Source organism: Biomphalaria glabrata, chromosome 7, assembly GCF_947242115.1.
Source record: "Biomphalaria glabrata chromosome 7, xgBioGlab47.1, whole genome shotgun sequence".
NCBI lineage: Eukaryota > Metazoa > Mollusca > Gastropoda > Planorbidae > Biomphalaria > Biomphalaria glabrata.
In genome coordinates, this window is record NC_074717.1 from 3,031,612 (window position 1) to 3,050,244 (window position 18,633).

Here is an 18,633-nt window from a genome sequence, read left to right on the forward strand (position 1 = left end):
GTTGAGTCTGGTCATTTCAATGTGATTTATTTTAAAAAAGGATCATTAGAATAACAGTAATAATTAACTACTTCTAATGGTTAGAGGAGGAACTGGCGGATTTGAAATTTGCAACGCATAACATTAAAGGATATAGAAATGCTATAGTAAATTACCATAAATATAGTTCACTGCACTATCAAATAAGTCAACTGGTGGAGAAAATGACCAAAGAGCTACTAGAAAGTAAGCTGCTATCCATATGCAATTTTGTGTTTCAGTTTCTGCATTACACCAAAACAAAATGATAATTTTTTTTATTGACGAGAAAACAGTGTTCAAAATGAATTTTTCTAATGGAGTTGAGTCTGGTTCATTTCAATGTGAGTTATTTAAATAAAGAATCTTTTCAATCACATTATTATAACAGTATTTACTTGCTTCTATCATTAGCTCATAGGACCGATGGTTGCCAACAAACATTGTATGCGACGGAAATGCAATGGCTAGAAGAGGAACTGGCGGATTTGAACGTTATCCCCCGCGTGTGAGAGAATAAAGAATAAAATTATCTACAAATGAACCTCATTGAACAGCTTGGGTCATCTTGTCCTCTCGAGGTCGCTACGACCAGCTCATTTCTTCCTACCACAAGTCGAAACGCAATTTGTCGACTCATCTGTTTAGGTCGTCGAAGACAGTCGAGGACTAAATATTTATTACATAAAACACTAAACTCGTATACGCTCGAGGGCCAAATATCCATTATATAAAACACATAACTCAGAGACACTCGATGACCTAATGATAATTTGGCTTGTTTTGGAATCCGAAGATTAATGAGGAAAGCAGCATTTCCCGTGGCTACGCAGCCCCAGCTGTGACCTACATACTTTACCACAACCGACACAGGTATATCATTGTCCGCCGATGGTTGATTTAGATTTTCTTTTCGCCGTTTACGTCTGTCCTCGGCAGCAGATTTTCTTGTCTCAAATTGTGTATCGGCAGCTTTTGTAAGTGACCTCCAGCTGTCTCGTCCTGAAGCCGCCTGCAACCAGGGACTCCCTTCTATTTCAGTTAAAGCAAGTTGGCACCTAAGCTGATCCTAAAAGTGTTTCCGTTGGGCACCTCTTTTACGTCGACCACCTTTTAGCTCACAAAAAAAAAAACAACAACTGCTTTTGGCATACGTTCGTCCCCCATAAGGGATACGTGCCCTGCCCAGCGTAAGTGTCAGACCATAAGAAGTCCCTCTACACTTTTCATGCCGCGCAAGGACATCGCTGTTTGTAGTGCGGTCTTGCCATTGAACGCCCATAATGAAGCGCAAGAATCTTTACTTGAACGTTGAAGTAGTCCCTAGTAGTTTTTTTTTATATAATACCCAAGTCACTACCATATAGAAGGATTGAGAGAACCACTTCTTTGGTAGACACTGATTTTTGTGTGTGGATGCAGGTGGAGCGATTTAATTCCGCCAAACTCTAGCCTGGAGGCGTCTGAGCCTATGCTTCCCAGATATGGAAGTGGTCTACCATGTTAAGGAGGTGTCTATTCGCAGCGATCTTTTTTGGGCCGGGTAGGTTTTATTGGGTGACTTCTGCAACATTATTATTATTATAGCTTTTATATAGCGCTACTTTCATGCTTATAGCATGCTCAGAGCGCTTTGGTCCAATCTCATTTGTGGACCAGTGGGGGGGAGGGGGTATCTAGGAGTTGGTTTTCCGTGCTGCCTTTAAGGGCGCTCAGTAAACACAAACTCTGCCCGAGACGGGTGTTGAATCTCGAGCTCCCTTCTAGGTAGCCAAGACAAGCCAAGTTCAAGCGCACTTAGCCTCTCGACCACGCTTCCCAAAAAGAAGCGGCAGCGTATGCAAATTCCTCGACCTCGAGCTGGAGAGTTAGTAGGTCCCAATCATCAGGATAGCGAAGCGCTGTTATGGCCATTCCCTTTGTTTTTGTATGGAACAGTGGGCGTCGAAGATTGAATACATTGTAGTAACCTGACGTAGATTTCTTCTCGTTATTACACAAACCACTGAACTTTGAGACACTCGGGGTCCAAGCATTTATTTCATAAACCAGGTTAGGCTAACAATAAAACAAATCTTCCATCAAAATATATATTAACTCTTTCTCTCCTAACTGACGATACCAGCGTTGATTCCACCAGAATGTGGTAAACAATTACGGAGAGAAAGAGTTAACTCAGATCATGTTGTGTACTGGTGTTGCAAAGAGGCGCGCAGGCTGAGCGGTAAAGCGCTAGGCTTCCGAATCGGGGGACCCGGGCTCGAATCTTGTTGAAGACTGAGATTTCTCATTTCGGGATCTTTGGGCGTCCCTGAGTCCACCCAGCTAATATTATTATATATTACTAGCATTACCCACCGGATACGCCCGTTTTATTTGGTTACAGGCTCTATATTGTTAATTTTGCCATGTACCCCATTCCTTGTTTTTTTTCTACTCATAACTTTGACCGCCCCGTCTATTCAACTTTCACTATTCTCTCCCTCCCCCAAATATATCCGCCTTAACTTTAAATTATATAGCTCCTTCTGTCTCGGAAAACAATTCATGCGCCCATGGCTTTGGTTTCGTCTTGACACGGGGCAGAATCTGGTTTGACTGATCAAGACGACTCTAGAGCGGCAGAGTTTGCCACAGTTCGTGCATGTTTATGCATATGACTTAGGGCTAGTTGACAGGGCAGCTTTCTTCTTCTTTCTCTTGACTGATGCAGCTTCGATTCTTTTGCACTCGGCGAAGTTCGTACCAGAACGTACAGTCTGTCTCCATGCTGTCCGGTCTAGGGCTATCTCTTCCCACATACTTTGGTCGATGCCCGTGGTTCTCATGTCTCGCTTGTAGACATCTCTTTAGGTTAGTATTGGTTCTCTTATTATTAAAACTATCTGACTATTTATGTACTCTTTTTTTATTTATGATATTTTTTGGTCTGACACTTTTTTTATTGTATAAATCCTGCAAATCGTAATGCTCGCATATTAATTTGGTCATATCATTCCCCATAATTTTTGTTACTTTTTTTTTATTAAGGTTTCCAGTCTTTTGACGAAAAATTATTTTAATAGCTTTTAGCACCAAAAATGGATTTAAAAAAAATGCTTTCAAAAGCGATTACGGCAAAATTCACCCAGTTATTCCTTTCTTTCTGCCCCCCCCCCTTTTCCTTTCCATTTTTGCAACTGATCATAGCGTATTGAGAAAGCTACAAGCAGGACTCTGTGCTACAGAAAACAATTGGTACAAATATATCTAATCGCACAGACATACTGTTATTTGTATCAACACATTCATCATTTAATTACATTTACTGATCTTAACTAATTGATACAATTATACCTTGTATACGCTTTTTTTAATAAAAAAAAAGTATTATTTATGAAGGACGGACAGACAGACAGACTTCACAAAACTGACATTATCTATTCTCTTTTCGGGACCGCTAAAAAGAAAAACTCTAAAAAAAATAATTTTCATGAAACAAAAAGTCTTTTTTTCAGTTGAATTAATACAAATGTAGTTGTCTGCGCTTGAATAGTTGGACAAGAAGACCAAGAACAATAACTGCGAATGACGCTTTGGACACGAACTTCGCTTGACCACTAGAACTTTCTAGATTTCTTTGCCAGTGGCGTTTTTTAACCCCTGAAAAAAAAAAAAGGAAAATTTATGTCTAAGATTGGCAACAACAATAGTTTCAAGAAAGACATAAAAATACATTTTAAAACGACCATACCTCCTAAAGAGTCTAAGTCTGTCGAGCAGCGGTTCTCAACCTTTTAAGCTCGGCGACCCCTTTTTACACCCCCCCCCCCCAACTCTGCCGCGACCCCCCCCCCCCTGACACACACACACATACAGCAATAGAAGAGTAGGCAATAACAGTCCATATTTTCAATGGTCTTAAGCGACTCCTGGCAAATGGTCAATCGATCCACAGGTTGAGAACCCCTGCTATAGAGTGATTGTTTATTAATAACTAATGGGTCTCTGATTTAAAAAAAAGAGAATTTGTTTTTTTTTACCCTGCCCCATTCTCCCCATTTTGCTGTGAAAATGGCTAAGCTAATCGAATGTATATATCTACTACAATGTATAATATTCCCATGATAAGCCTTTTAAATCTAGAAGAAAACTGTGGGTACAAATATTTGTAATAGCAGAGATTTGTTATTGTTAGTCAAGATCTATTACAAAATTTAATTACATGACTGATCCAAATTGGTCGTGCGGTTTTCGCGCTGGACTGTCGTTCGGACTTATCGATAGTCCTGGGTTCAAACCCTGCCCGCTCCCATCCCCCGTCGTCCTGCGGGAGGTTTGGACTAGGAAGTAATTATCTTCAACTCTGAAGGAACATCCGAAACATGTAAAACATTTTACAAACAAAACATTTTTAAACAAACATTTTAATTATGCTTTTTTTTTTAAAGTATTTTTTTTTTATTTTCTTCCAATTTATGTCCCTTGACTGTACCAAATCTTTGGCGTCTGGAGGAATTCTCAAATATCCTCAGAGCCGCTTTAAGTCCAAGTGTTGACTTTTGACTTTTTTTTTTATTAATTATTCGCAAAGACACATTTTTTTATTTTTTTTTTTTGGGGGGGGGGGGGGGGGGGGGGTTGATTCCACGAAACTCTATCTTTGTAATTTACTATCCCTCGTAATACAAACTAACCGGATATGACCTCATGACCTTTAAACTAAATAATAACCTCTTTTAGTTGATTGGCTTGATGTGGATTCGTTCAGGTTTTCCAGTGACCTCTTTCCGGGTCCTGTGAAGAGAAATTCAGATATTGATCATATTATAATATATATATATATATATATATATATATATATATATATATATATATATATATATATATATATAATGTTCATTACTTATATTTTAAAAGTACATAAGCACACACTCCACCTTGCCCACGTGTTGTCTTAATCTAGTACAGTAAAATACACCAAAAAAAAAAAAAAGTTTACAAAGACAGTTTGTGTGGAAACAAACTTAAAAGCGGCCACCGAAGTGGTCCGCCCAGGCAGGTTAAAAGGCGGGTATCGATATTTTTCAGAGAGAACATCAGAATTAAATTCGATCAATGACAAATGACAGAGAAGAATGGAGAAAGAAGGTTGACAGATCTTGTGTGGTGCCCCAGCTGTCCAGCAAACTAAAGGATAGGTGAAAGTGAATGTGAAGTTAAATGTGAACCTGGCCCAACTGATGTCCAATAATGAATATCGAATTGATCTAATTGATTTGTAAAGGATCAATCTCTAATTCCTCGAAAAAAAAAAACATTTCGTAAAAAAAAAAAAAAATATTAAATTTTTCCTTTAGGTGAGTGTTCCATAACTTTGCAATATTTTTAAAACATTTATGCAAACGGGTGTAGATTTTTTGTCAAAAAATTTTGTTTTTATATTTATATTATTAATTTATGTAAGTTCTGTTATACTAAGAACTACATTTACGAACAAATGTTTACTATTTTTTTAAAGAGAAAAAACTATTTAGTATGCATTATAAAATAGACATAATTTTAAAAAATTATTAATCTTGTAAACCAGTGATGCCCAAACTACGGCCCGCGGGCCAGATCCGGCCCGCGATGTGCTTCCATCCGGCCCACCGAAACGTCGGCACAAGATATAGACACCCCCCTCCCCCCAAAAAAATGTATCTTTACCTACGTTAGAGTCCTCGCATTTTTTCTAATGGATTACTACCAAGGCGTTTAACATTTGTGCGTTCATGAGATAGGGCTATAGAATCTACAAGGCAAAGTGAACGTGTCTTTAAGTTTTTGTAGAACATGATACCATTGCTAGCCAACATGTTTGTTTTTATAAAGAAAGTGTGGCTGTTTCAAAAAAATAAAATATGAACAGAACTTACGCCTTTTTTTTAAAGTGTAAAGAGAAAATTCAAATATCTCAATAATTCAATGTAAGTACTAGCTCCTCGGGTTTGAAATAAAATAGTTTTAGGTCAATTTCATTAAGCTTTTGTATCTTTTCCATCATTTGGCCCGCGACACTGGTGTTGGAAAAAAAAATGGCCCGCAGATTGAATTGTGTTGGGCATCACTGTAAACTACATTTTCTTATGCCTTTTAGTCTTTGAACTAAGGGGGTGTTTCTTTTCTTGAGGATTCGAATAAGAGATTGAGCCTTTACAAAACAATTAGATCAATTAAAAGACATGTTAGGCCAGGTTCACATCTAACTTTACATTCACTTTCAACTATCCTTTGATCTGCTGACCGCTGGGGCACTACACAAGATCTGTCAATGTTCTTTCTCCATTCTTATCTGTCATTTGTCTTTGATATAATTTCATTCGGATGTTCTTTCTGAAAATATTGAAGCCTGCCTGGGTGGACCACTTCGGGGGCCGATTTTCAGTTTGTGTTTCCACACACACTGTCTTTGTAAACTTGTTGTAATTATATTTTGTCTGCATTTGTTTTTGAATGTCAGTTTTCTTTAAGGGCATCTGATAATACGAATGGTCTATGTATGCACTACAGATGCTGTTCAATATCTTTTCATGAGGAAGCCTGATCAAAAAGGTACGAAGAATACATTTTTCTTTATGATTACTGATCAGAGACCCCCCCCCCTTTTTTTTTCTCAAAGAAAATTTTAATGAGATTAATTTAATTAAATTTTAAAAATGTAAATAAATGTTTATCTTATGAAACAATGGTCGAGACCTATATCTCCAGCTTTTTGTCATTTCGCTGAGATCTAAGTTCATTATTAATTTGCATTAAAAAATTAATACGAACATGTATACAATGAAAATATATACAATTGTTTTTGACCTAATGCCCTTATATAGCAACAATCCTTCTTGTAAACCATACCATAAACATTTTGTGTTTGGCCTCTATTGTAATATTATTTTTCTTTGCATTCTTTAAACAATATTTTTTAGTTTTTTTTTTTTTTTTTTTTTTTAAACAGATCGCCACATTTTTCTTTAAGGGAAGCCTGCTCAAGAAGGTAAGAAGAATGAGTTTGTGTTTTTAGATATATGATCGCCAATCTGAAAGAAAAGTGTTAATGAGATGGAATAAATTAAATGTAAATAAATAAATGCTATCTTAAATTTGAAATATGCTGGTTTTGTATCTTCAGTTTTTGTTTTTTTTAAAGTTTCACTTTGATCATTGTGTATCTTAACTCTAGAATAACTTTTCAGCCAACTTATTTTGAAAATTACCATTGAACTATACTTTCAACAGAATATAGTTGTATTATTAAGAGCCTGTGATAAAATTAATATAAATAAATTGGACAAAATATAATATTGAATGAATTGAAGCCTAGCTATATCTAGTCTGCCATTGCCATTGATAAAGTTAATATAAATAAATTGGACAAAATATAATATTGAATGAATTGAAGTCTAGCTATATCTAGTCTGCCATTGCCATTGATAAAGTTAATATAAATAAATTGGACAAAATATAATATTGAATGAATTGAAGCCTAGCTATATCTAGTCTGCCATTGCCATTGATAAAGTTAATATAAATAAATTGGACAAAATATAATATTGAATGAATTGAAGCCTAGCTAGATCTAGTCTGCCATTGCCATTGATAAAGTTAATATAAATAAATTGGACAAAATATAATATTGAATAAATTGAAGCCTAGCTAGATCTAGTCTGCCATTGCCATTGATAAAGTTAATATAAATAAATTGGACAAAATATAATATTGAATAAATTGAAGCCTAGCTAGATCTAGTCTGCCATTGCCATTAATAAAGTTAATATAAATAAATTGGACAAAATATAATATTGAATGAATTGAAGCCTAGCTAGATCTAGTCTGCCATTGCACTTTTAGCATAGTCAAATACCAATGCCACATTTGCTGACACCGATTCATAACATTTAATTTAAGGAGAAGATTGAACTCCAAATTTTGAAATACCATTAATTTTTGTGTTACTTAATAGGCTTTAGAAGCAACCTAATTTTTTAGCACCACTTATCATGGAAATATATCCATTAAATAGTATGTCCACATAAATGAATGTAAGGTCTTCTGATGTTTAATTGTTAGATTCTTTTTATTATTAATATAGCTTGAAGGTAGTTTTATTACATGACTATAATATTTTTTTGTTTGTTTGTTTGTTCCAGCTGCTGCATGGAAGTCAAAATATGATCACTTTACTGATATTGAAATTATTGCCACCAGTCTTGAAGTCAACCTGTATGTTATATTATAGGTAGAATGAAAATGCTGTCTTCATCTCATTTGTACTGTTATATTTGTCTTTTTTGTTGGTTAATTATTGCATGAATAAAAGATTTTTAAAAAATGTGTTACTTGTGTATGTAAGTTTGATTTAAGAATGAATGACCAGAGCATGCTAGTCTTATTAGTACTTTCAAAAAATTGTATTGTTTTCTAGGGTTCAAACCCAAAAATATAAAATAACATGTCCATTATTGTATAAATATGTTGACATTATAGCTAGATGTATATATAGATCATGCACTGATTCAATTATTCATTATAATTTCCAAACAATTATGTCAAAATAATTCTATTGCTAGATCTAATTTATCAGTATGATAGTATGTAAAAGGTTATAAATCTCATACTTATAAATACACTTCTTCCTGAAAAAAAGAGCAGAAAAAAAAACAAAAAATTAGTAATGAATTTGTTTTAAATTACAGCATTGAAAAACAATAAAAATTATACCTAATTAAGCCTTAATAAAATTTTATGGAAAAGCTCCAGACCTTTGTTAACAGATGCATACGCCGGATATTGATCCCCTGGGAGTGCGCAGGATTAAGTAAGTAAGTCAAAATTTAATGACTGAACCATTGGAGCCGGTATTTGCATGGTAATGGCATAATAATGGTAATAATGGTAATCCCTAATGGAAACCCAATAAAATTTACCTTACTAAACCATTAGGGCCAGCATCGGACCGAAAATGGCACAATAAGTGTTATCCCTTATTGAACCCCAATGAAAATCTCAGTTACTAAACCATTAGGGCCAGCATCGGACCGATAATGGCACAATAAGTGTTATCCCTTATTGAACCCCAATAAAAATCTCTGTTACTAAACCATTAGGGCCAGCATCGGACCGATAATGTCACAATAAGTGTTATCCCTTATTGAACCCCAATGAAAATCTCTGTTACTAAACCATTAGGGCCAACATCGGACCGATAATGGCACAATAAGTGTTATCCCTAATTGAACCCCAATGAAAATCTCTGTTACTAAACCATTAGGGCCAGCATCGGACCGATAATGGCACAATAAGTGTTATCCCTAATTGAACCCCAATGAAAATCTCAGTTACTAAACCATTAGGGCCAGCATCGGACCGATAATGGCACAATAAATGTTATCCCTTATTGAACCCCAATGAAAATCTCTGTTACTAAACCATTGGGGCCATCATCGGACCGAAAATGGCACAATAAGTGTTATCTCTAATTGAACCCCATTGAAAATCTCAGTTACTAAACCATTAGGGCCAGCATCGGACCGATAATGGCACAATAAGTGTTATCCCTTATTAAACCCCAATGAAAATCTCTGTTACTAAACCAATAGGGCCAGCATCGGACCGATAATGGCACAATAAGTGTTATCCCTTATTGAACCCCAATGAAAATCTCTGTTACTAAACCAATAGGGCCAGCATCGGACCGATAATGGCACAATAAGGGTGGAGGAAAAAGTATGTACAAGGAGCGAAAAGTACACAGAGGAGAGGGGGCGGGATAGGTGTCACAGGTAATGACAAATCCGAAGGAAACGATCGCCAGGCGCATAACGCCAACGACCAGTGCTCGGTGCTGGTCTTGTTTTCACGTGTTTGACTTAACCTGCGTCAAGGGGACATGTGTCACCCAAATCACACCTACCCAATTTCTCAAACTATATCTTTTAAAGGTATATTCGCTTGTTCGGATATTAAACTGATGTCAATTAAAAAAAAATCTTTTGGAAAGAAATCAAGAATGTCCTCCAGTGCGCTTAGCACAGGGGTTCTCAACCTGTGGATCGCGACCCCCTTGGGGGGGTCGATGGAGGATTTTCCAGGGGTCGCCTAAGACCATCGAAAATATGGATTGATATTGTCTACTCTTCTATTGCTGTATGTGTGGGGGGAGAAGGGGTCGCGGCAGAGAGGGAATTGTATAAAGAGGTCGACGATCTTAAATGGTTGAGAACCGCTGGCTTAGCAGAACTCACATATATAAAGGAGAGGGGATAGTATGTCATTACCATTCAGAAATCAGACTTATTATATATTCATAAAATAAGCAAAACCTTTTATAAAAAAAGAAAACAAAACAAAAACAAAACAATTCGCTGGATGGTGTTAGAATTCATACAATAGATACAACATTATCCTAGAGTGAAATAAACATTGTTATAAAATGTACGCGGTTATTAAATCATCCTCAAATTATATCTGGCGCCAAAATCGTCCCATGCGCCAAAACATCTCGCGCCAAAACCACCGCGCCTCCATTACAAATATAGTGTCCATGCGTGTAGGCCATGGTATTCTAGCACCAATGTTTATTAGGTGTAGGCTACAATTTTTGAACGCACTTTCTTTGTTGCCTAGCTTTTATGCTTATGGAGGGTTTGGTTTTGTTAGGGTGATGGTTTAACGTTTCTTTCGTCTGTGTACCCCTGTTTAGGGCGAGTATTAAAGGCATCACTGTATTTCGCAGTTATTTCGCTGCCATAGCGTATTAGACTAGACCTTTCTATTTGTCTCTGCTCATGCCTCTACAGGGAGCTAGTTATGGGATTATCAAGCTTACATTGGAGTTTGTTATCGGCAGTGGGGCCAGTGTTGTGCGTACTTATGTGTTGCGCTGTAGGATAGCAAGGTGCAGAATTATTGTTTTAATTAATATAATCACAATATTAGAATGTTTTAAACTCAATGATATTACTCCATCAGTTCGTGTCGTCATTATAACTTATATTCATATCATTAAACAATTACATTGTTATGATTGTTAACAGCGAGTCAATGGACCTCATTCACCAACCGTAAACAAACAACATTTAGCCACGTAGTGCTTTATCTCTTCTATATAATTTACGATCTCATGTTTAATTCATGATGGTTGTCACGTGACAGTTTTTTTCCCATTGTTTTATCAAGAAGATCACGTGACTAAATGTTGTTTGTTTACGATTGGTGAATGAGGTCCATTATTTATTGTAAGCACGAAGGTGCATGTTGAATGTCAGGGGCCCGAGCAAACGAGGTATAGTTTTAACAAAATCCCTGACATATATATGTAAGACATATCACACTGAGTGAAGTAAATACATACCATGACCTTGCTTTATCCATTCTTTTCATGAAATAAAAAAAATATATAAAATTTTAATTATATAATTACATCCGTGTTTAATGGCTACTTTAAAGAAAGAAAAAAAAAAAGACGCTTCATCTCTCTGCTGCCTATTCCGTTTAGATCTGAACACATTGGCGTCCCGCAGGATTTTTTTTTAGGGGGGGGGGGCGGGGGTGCAAGCTGCCAATAATGGCCTCAGTCGTAGCACCAACTTTCTTGTTACGGAGAATAAAATTAAAGAGAAAAAAAAACAGGATCCCCCCCCTTCATCCATATATGACATTAAATGCACTGAAAAATAGTATTCCAATATCTATAGTGTTATAAACCTGGCGGGGGGCGGGGGGGGGGTGTAGACAGCCGACGCAAATCGCCCTAGGCCAACGCTAGACGAGCGGTCAACCGTGACGAGTTACGACGGTCAGCCAAGACAGTTCGGGAAGGATCTGTGTTAGAGCTTATGATCGTCATGAGGGATGTATTCGAGTGACCACCCAGATGGGTCGAGCGATGTTCCTCCGGTTCTAGAAGGCTAGTAGGGACCCTATATAAAGAGCGGAGGTGTCACAGTCAAGACGGTTCACTACAGTCCGGTTCAATACAGCACAGTTCAGTGTGGTTCAGCGGTGTGGTTCTGTACGGAGCATTACGACGGTTCAGTGCGGAGTACTGTCAAGTACAGTTGAGACGAACGGCGTCTTGATCTTGGTCTGTGATCGAGTCCAACACAACGAGCCTAGTGTGTGAAGTCAGTCCCGAACAGTTGAACCCAGTGCAAGCCCGGAACGAGACGGAAAGGCCTGTGCAAGAGTTGATACGTCGGTACGGTTGCTCACGAAGAAATATTTGTACAGCCTGTGTTACGTGCTGCCAATTGTACAGTGTTGGCTGTGATTATTGCACATTACACCTTTACGTTATTTTAGAGCCCTGAGTTGTCAAGTTCTTTAAGTTGGTGGTTTCGTGTAGTGCAGTTTGCAGAGAGCCTGGTTAGTGAGATTCGTTGCAATATATTGAAGCCAATGTTCGGATCAGGAATATATATATAAATATAGGCTCTATTGTTTCATGAAATAAAAAAATAAACTTGCGAACAAACTATTTAATCTACTTTTTGTTAAGTTTATCCGGGCTGCCCGTTCCTCTCTACGGTCAATCAAACAAAACACTGCAACTGAATCTGCCAAAGCTGTCCATAACTTGACAAATGCTTCTCGTCGCGGTGAACGCTTATCATGCACGGTGCAAACATTTTTCTTCACGTTCCAGCTCTTGCACCGTCTTAGGATGCAGACAATCACTATTGCTCGAAAAGCGAGACGTTACTATAGAAACTAACGAATCAAGATACGAAATGTAAATCTGTGTTTTTGTAATAATTTATAACTCCCAAAATCCAAACATATGGGTTGTTGTTTTTTTTTTTGCTCGGTGTGTCTGTTGACTGTAAATTCTAGGCAGCACCAACTGCCAGCAGTTTTGCCTTAATTGGCATGTCATCCCTGAAGTGTTCCTCAGCATGGTCAAGTTTTGATTATGTCGCCGAGATTGCAGTTCAGCAGCTTTTATGTTAAGTTGGACAGACTGCTAAAGAACAGATGAATAATTGACGACAGTGAAAAGACAAATGAGAAACACGCGAGGATCAGACACTGATTACACATGTGCAGCTTGACTGGTTTTACGCAGCCGTAGAGATCCGCCAAATAGTGAAAGTTCTTCTCAAAGTAGTGGCTTTTAAAGCGTGAATGGATTCTTATTTATCACTTGATCGTGTCTCACGCAAAAGAGGTAAATTTAGCACCAACGCTTAAGAATGTTACAGAAGAAATAGTCTTCTTGATGACACTAACAACAGCATTACGTAGACCTGAAATATCATTGATTGATTGGTTAATTGATAAGAATGTGTTCAGGCAAGGATTCGTGGGAAATATCCAAAAGCAGACTTTGTTTCACGTCCCACAGACTTAACTCTTTCTCTCCGTAATCATTTACCACATTCTGTTGGCATCAACGCTGGTATCGTCAGTTAGGAGAGAAAGTGTTAGCATTCTTATCTGTTGCCTCCTAAGTCTTCACATTCCTACAGGGTTCTCTTTTGCCACCTCGGTCTTCACATTCCTACAGGGTTCTCTGTTGCTGCCTCAGTCTTCACATTACCACAGGGTTCTCTGTTGCTGCCTCAGTCTTCACATTACCACAGGGTTCTCTGTTGCTGCCTCAGTCTTCACATTCCTACAGGGTTCTCTGTTGCTGCCTCAGTCTTCACATTCCTACAGGGTTCTCTGTTGCCTATACTTACAGTGTTCAATTTCTTGCCACTAACAATTTCCATGTCGCTTTTAATTCTCAAACTCAGCTTTACATTTCTAAGTTTTTGCGCTTGTTTTTGTTTTGTTTTTATTGACAAGCTTCGGTTAAATCCAGATCTGTTTTTTTTTCATTTGGGCTCTGTTTTATGGTTTTGTTTACCCGACAAAAAATCGCGGAAAAACTAGCGCCGACACAATAGCGCGAAATTCCCAGACGAAATAGCGCAAGGCCAAGTATCGAGTACTCATTTCTAATATGTGTAATAAGTACTAGATTTGATTACAGTGAAGATCTTTCTACCACCACTACCACTACTAACATTACCACTTCTAGAAATATTTTCACTTTCACCACTACTACCATCAACATTACAACGAATACTATCATTACCATTACCACTACCACAACTACTATCATTACCATTACCACTACCACCACCACCACCACTACCACCATCACTACCACCACTACCATTACTACCACCACCACTTCTACCACTACCACCACTACCACTACCATTACTACCACTACCACCACCACTACCACTACCACCACTACCATTGCTACCCCTACCACCACCACTACCACTATCATTACTACCACAACCATTTCTACCATTGCCACTACCATTACTACCACTAAAACTTCTACCACTACCACCACTACCACTACCACCACTACCATTACTACCACTACCACCACTACCATTACTACCACTACCATTACTACTACCACTACCATTACTACCACTACCATTACTACCACTACCATTACTACCGCCACTACCACCACTACCATTAACAACACTACCATTACCGCTACTACCATTACTACCATTACCACCACCACTACCATTACTACCATTACCATTACTACCACCACTACTATCACTACCACTACCATTACTACCACTACCACTACTACCATCATTACCATTAATACCACTACCACCACTACCATTACTACCACTACCACCACAACCTCCACAGCCATTACTACCACTACCACCACTACCATTACTATCACTTCCACCACCACCACTAATATTACTACCACTACCATCACTACTGCCACTACCACTACTATTACTACTAGTACTACTACAAAAACTAACTTATCATTTGAACATAGAAATACTTGCTTACCGTGCCACGCATCATCTTTTAAAAAATGTTCCAATTTGTATAACTCATATTTTAGCGCAAGATATCTTTTGTCATTGAGAACCAGAGAGGCATACTCTTTGTCCAAATTTCTCTCCGCCAATAGCTCTTCCACTAAGTTTCTTTCTACCAGCTTGAAATCAGAAGAATAACACCCATCGGTCGAACTGACTATGTAAATATATAAAGGTAAACACTAGTATTATACTACTGTTAAAAAACTGTTACTTTGCTTTCTTCTATAGACTATGTATTCAAAGTCATGACTACACAATGGTAAGTTCTATGACTAAACTGTAACTTGTCATTACCTTGTTGATGTCTAAGGGCTGAGCCGAAGGCTCTTCGAGCCCTAAGTTTGAAAAAAAACCTGCTTGGACGCCAAACAGTAAAAAAAAAAAACCTCTGTGAACACACAGTTCTGTTTGGGAGATAGCATTGCTGTTGACCGATGCGTTTGACCCCCGACACGTGGGCTAGATACACGGCCGAAGGCCGAGAATGCACCGGGATCTTCTGCCATTTTCCTTCAATATACCAAGCTAACTGTGTAGGACCCGCCATTTATGTAACGATCCCTTTGAGGAACAGCGCATGGATTGGTGACAGGTTTGTGGGGACTTTATTACAACCCCGCCCGTGCAATGGGTGGACTCTCGTCTACCCGTGGGCATCCCTACGGGAGTCTTGTGTTGCTAGACTTGCTACCCATTTAGCCTAGTCACTTCCTCTAATGGCCGTTTCCACGCGAGCGCCACGATGAGGCAGGGCAACGTGCTCGCGCTTGTTATTACCTGACTTGCGCCAAGAACAACTAAGCCATTTCATTTTAACGATCGCTAGTAGCTAATAGCAGAGGAGAAAAAAATTATTTATTTGCCAATTCGTCCGCTTACATCCACACTGATATCATCACATCTAAATGTCATCTACGAATTCGCACAGTTGAACGTGAGTGATTCACGCACAGAACACGAAACATCCATTTGAAAATGTGTGTGAGAGAGAGAGATTGTGTGTGTGTGGGTGTGGAGAAAATTTTATACAGATTGGAATCTAAAGAAAGCGGTTAAACATAGTGTGTAGCATTTATAACTGTTTTACTATAAGTAAGCCTCTGTTTTGAAATCAACAATTGAAAATAAAAAAGAAATTTGTCACATGGAATATATTGGCAGATTGAATGTGTGAGAATCTGTGTACGAATCTGGGATCAAATTTTGCAAAATTATTCATTTAACCAGACAAGACATGAATCAACCCCCCCCCCCCCCTCGCCAAAAAAAAAAAACAACAACAATTAGTTAATTAGTTGTTGGTGATTTATTATTTTGTTAGATTTCGAAAAAAGGAGAATTAATATTACTAAATGAGATATATATATATTAAAAAGTAAGTAAAATTATCCTTTCATAATCAAACCTTGTGGTTTATAGGGCAGATGATGTAAAGGCGCCCGAAGATCCTGAAATAAAAAATCATAATCTTCACCAGGTTTAGAAGCCCGGACCCAGTTTCAGAAGCGAAGCGATTACCGTTCAGCAAAAGCCCCTCCTTAAATATATATATATATATATATATATATATATATATATATATATATATATATATATATATATATATATATATATATATATATAAAGAGGGAGAGAGTCCTTTAAATACATTTTGACAAGTTTTATCTTCCACTTCCCATTCTCGGATCAAATTGAATTTTTACTTAATTATTCCCATTCGAAAATTAACCAAATATTAAATCAATTAGTACCATTTTAATTAATTTTGTTTTATAAACCATAAAGGGATATAAGCCCAGTAATTTTCAGATAAATGGGAGTATTTACCGATTCCTTCCCTTGGAAAAACTTTTTTTTTTTAAAGTATTATTTTTTTCTATTGCTTGTTTTTTATTCAAACTTCCGCGGGACGGCCGTTTTATTAGAAAATATTGTGCGTATAAAGAGGAGAAGCGTAATAGTGTTGGTAAATTGAAAGCTACCACTGAATGGCCTAAGACGTGTTTATGCATATTTCATAATAGGGGGGTTGCTGGCCGTTCCACTTATACTTCAGTATTCACAGATATGGCTAAATTGATTGCCTTAAGTCCCCTTAAATAATGGTCAATGCTATTTCTTTCTCACGCATTTCTCCGATCAAGTTGATACTTTAAGCAACTATTTATTGTACCTAACAAAACACGAATCACTATAACAAAAATACACAATTAGTTAATCAATTATTTTGTTTGATATCGAATAAGGGAGATAACTAAAACATCGGTAGATGTAGTCTTAAGGACGGAGTTGTTCCGTTTAGACACGCTTTGATTTTTTTTTTTAAAGGATTTTTTAAATTCTGCTAGTTTTTTTTTTTTTTTCCACCTGGTCCTCCCAGTCATAAGACTAAGACTAAGACTAAGACAAATAACTGCTTTATTGATCCTTATGGAAACCTGTTATGATTACAAGGACTCTTTTCTCACATAAAGACAACACAATAGAAACATTCACATGAACGGAACACTGCCAACGCTGGGGCTAGTACAAGTTAAACACTAAAGTCTCTGATCCAATAAAAAAAAAATAAAGCAAAACAACAGTCATAAAATTGCTACATCTTGTTTCGGGTAGTAGGTTGCACCTCAACCCACCCCTCTCTCCTGACTACACGCGTCACCTTACTGAACAGTATTACTCATTTTTATGAAGTCTATTCACGCGGGAAGGGGCTTCCAATAGAATTCTACACTTTGCCTCAAATTATTTAAATCTTCTAGAGATAAAGCTGTTTCCCTTTTCTTTTAAGTATTGCCAACGTTTTGCGCAGATTGCATATAATATAAATCAGACTTACCCGAAAGAATGGTCAAGACAAGCAAGGGTACAACACTTTGAACTAACATATTGTAGATGTGATGTAGCTGCATTACGTTGCAAGAATCTGTGTGGTGTCAGAAGCGGGCTGTCTTTTAAGCCTCAGCTTTTGGTTTGTAATCGATTCTGGCAATCATCTTAGAGGCGTAATTACGTAGAGCGTTTGGGAATTATACAAACAAAAACAAACTAGATATATCTTTAGTCCATTGTCAGTCAAGTAGTTTGAAACTAATTCGTAAATAGAAGCGTTGTATTTTTGTACAAAGCTTATTTCAACCCACTCAGGTAAAACGTTTGTACACGTTATTTCTCCAACACCCAATCTCGGATCAAGCTGAAATTTTGCACAATCATTTCTTTTACTTGACACCACAAGAATCAATAACAAAATTAACCAATTAATTTATAAACTATTGGTAATGAAATTTTTTGGGTTGGTACAATGTAAATAAATTGAACTTGACTAATGTGGTGGTAGAAGATGAATTAGTCCCCTTTATAGGTCTTTGCTGTAAACTGAAACAAACAATAAATAACTATATAATCTTCTCTAATAATAAGTACCTCACAAGCAGAGTGGTTAGCACGTCGAGGCGCCAGTTTTCACAGCGCGACGCCATGATGCTCTGTCATGTACTTTTGTCTCCCAGCTGGCTGGGTCTATGCTGAACGCCTTCAGAGAAGCTTTGAGGTTGCCTCTGAAGCGTTTTCTTTGTCCGCCTTGCGAGCGCTTCGCTTACTTGGCCATACAAGAGTCGTTTAAGGATGCGGTGATCTTCCATTCTGCAGACGTGTCCTGCCCATCGCAGCTGGGACTGCATCAGGATTGTGTGGATGCTTTGCAGACACGCTCTTCGTAGGACTTCAG

At 37.6% G+C, this 18,633-nt stretch overlaps 1 protein-coding gene across 1 annotated transcript; it reads right to left on the reverse strand.

The window, feature by feature from the left end:
• Positions 1-3,485: 3,485 nt before the first annotated feature.
• On the reverse strand, positions 3,486-17,925 carry LOC129927112 (uncharacterized). Its single transcript, XM_056034331.1, has 6 exons — positions 17,743-17,925; positions 14,869-15,057; positions 11,384-11,404; positions 8,649-8,666; positions 4,732-4,794; positions 3,486-3,660 (listed from the first exon to the last, which is right to left on the reverse strand). Exons 1-6 carry the CDS (start codon positions 17,813-17,815, stop codon positions 3,521-3,523), a joined length of 504 nt encoding a protein of 167 aa, XP_055890306.1. The 5' UTR covers positions 17,816-17,925; the 3' UTR covers positions 3,486-3,520.
• Positions 17,926-18,633: the final 708 nt, after the last annotated feature.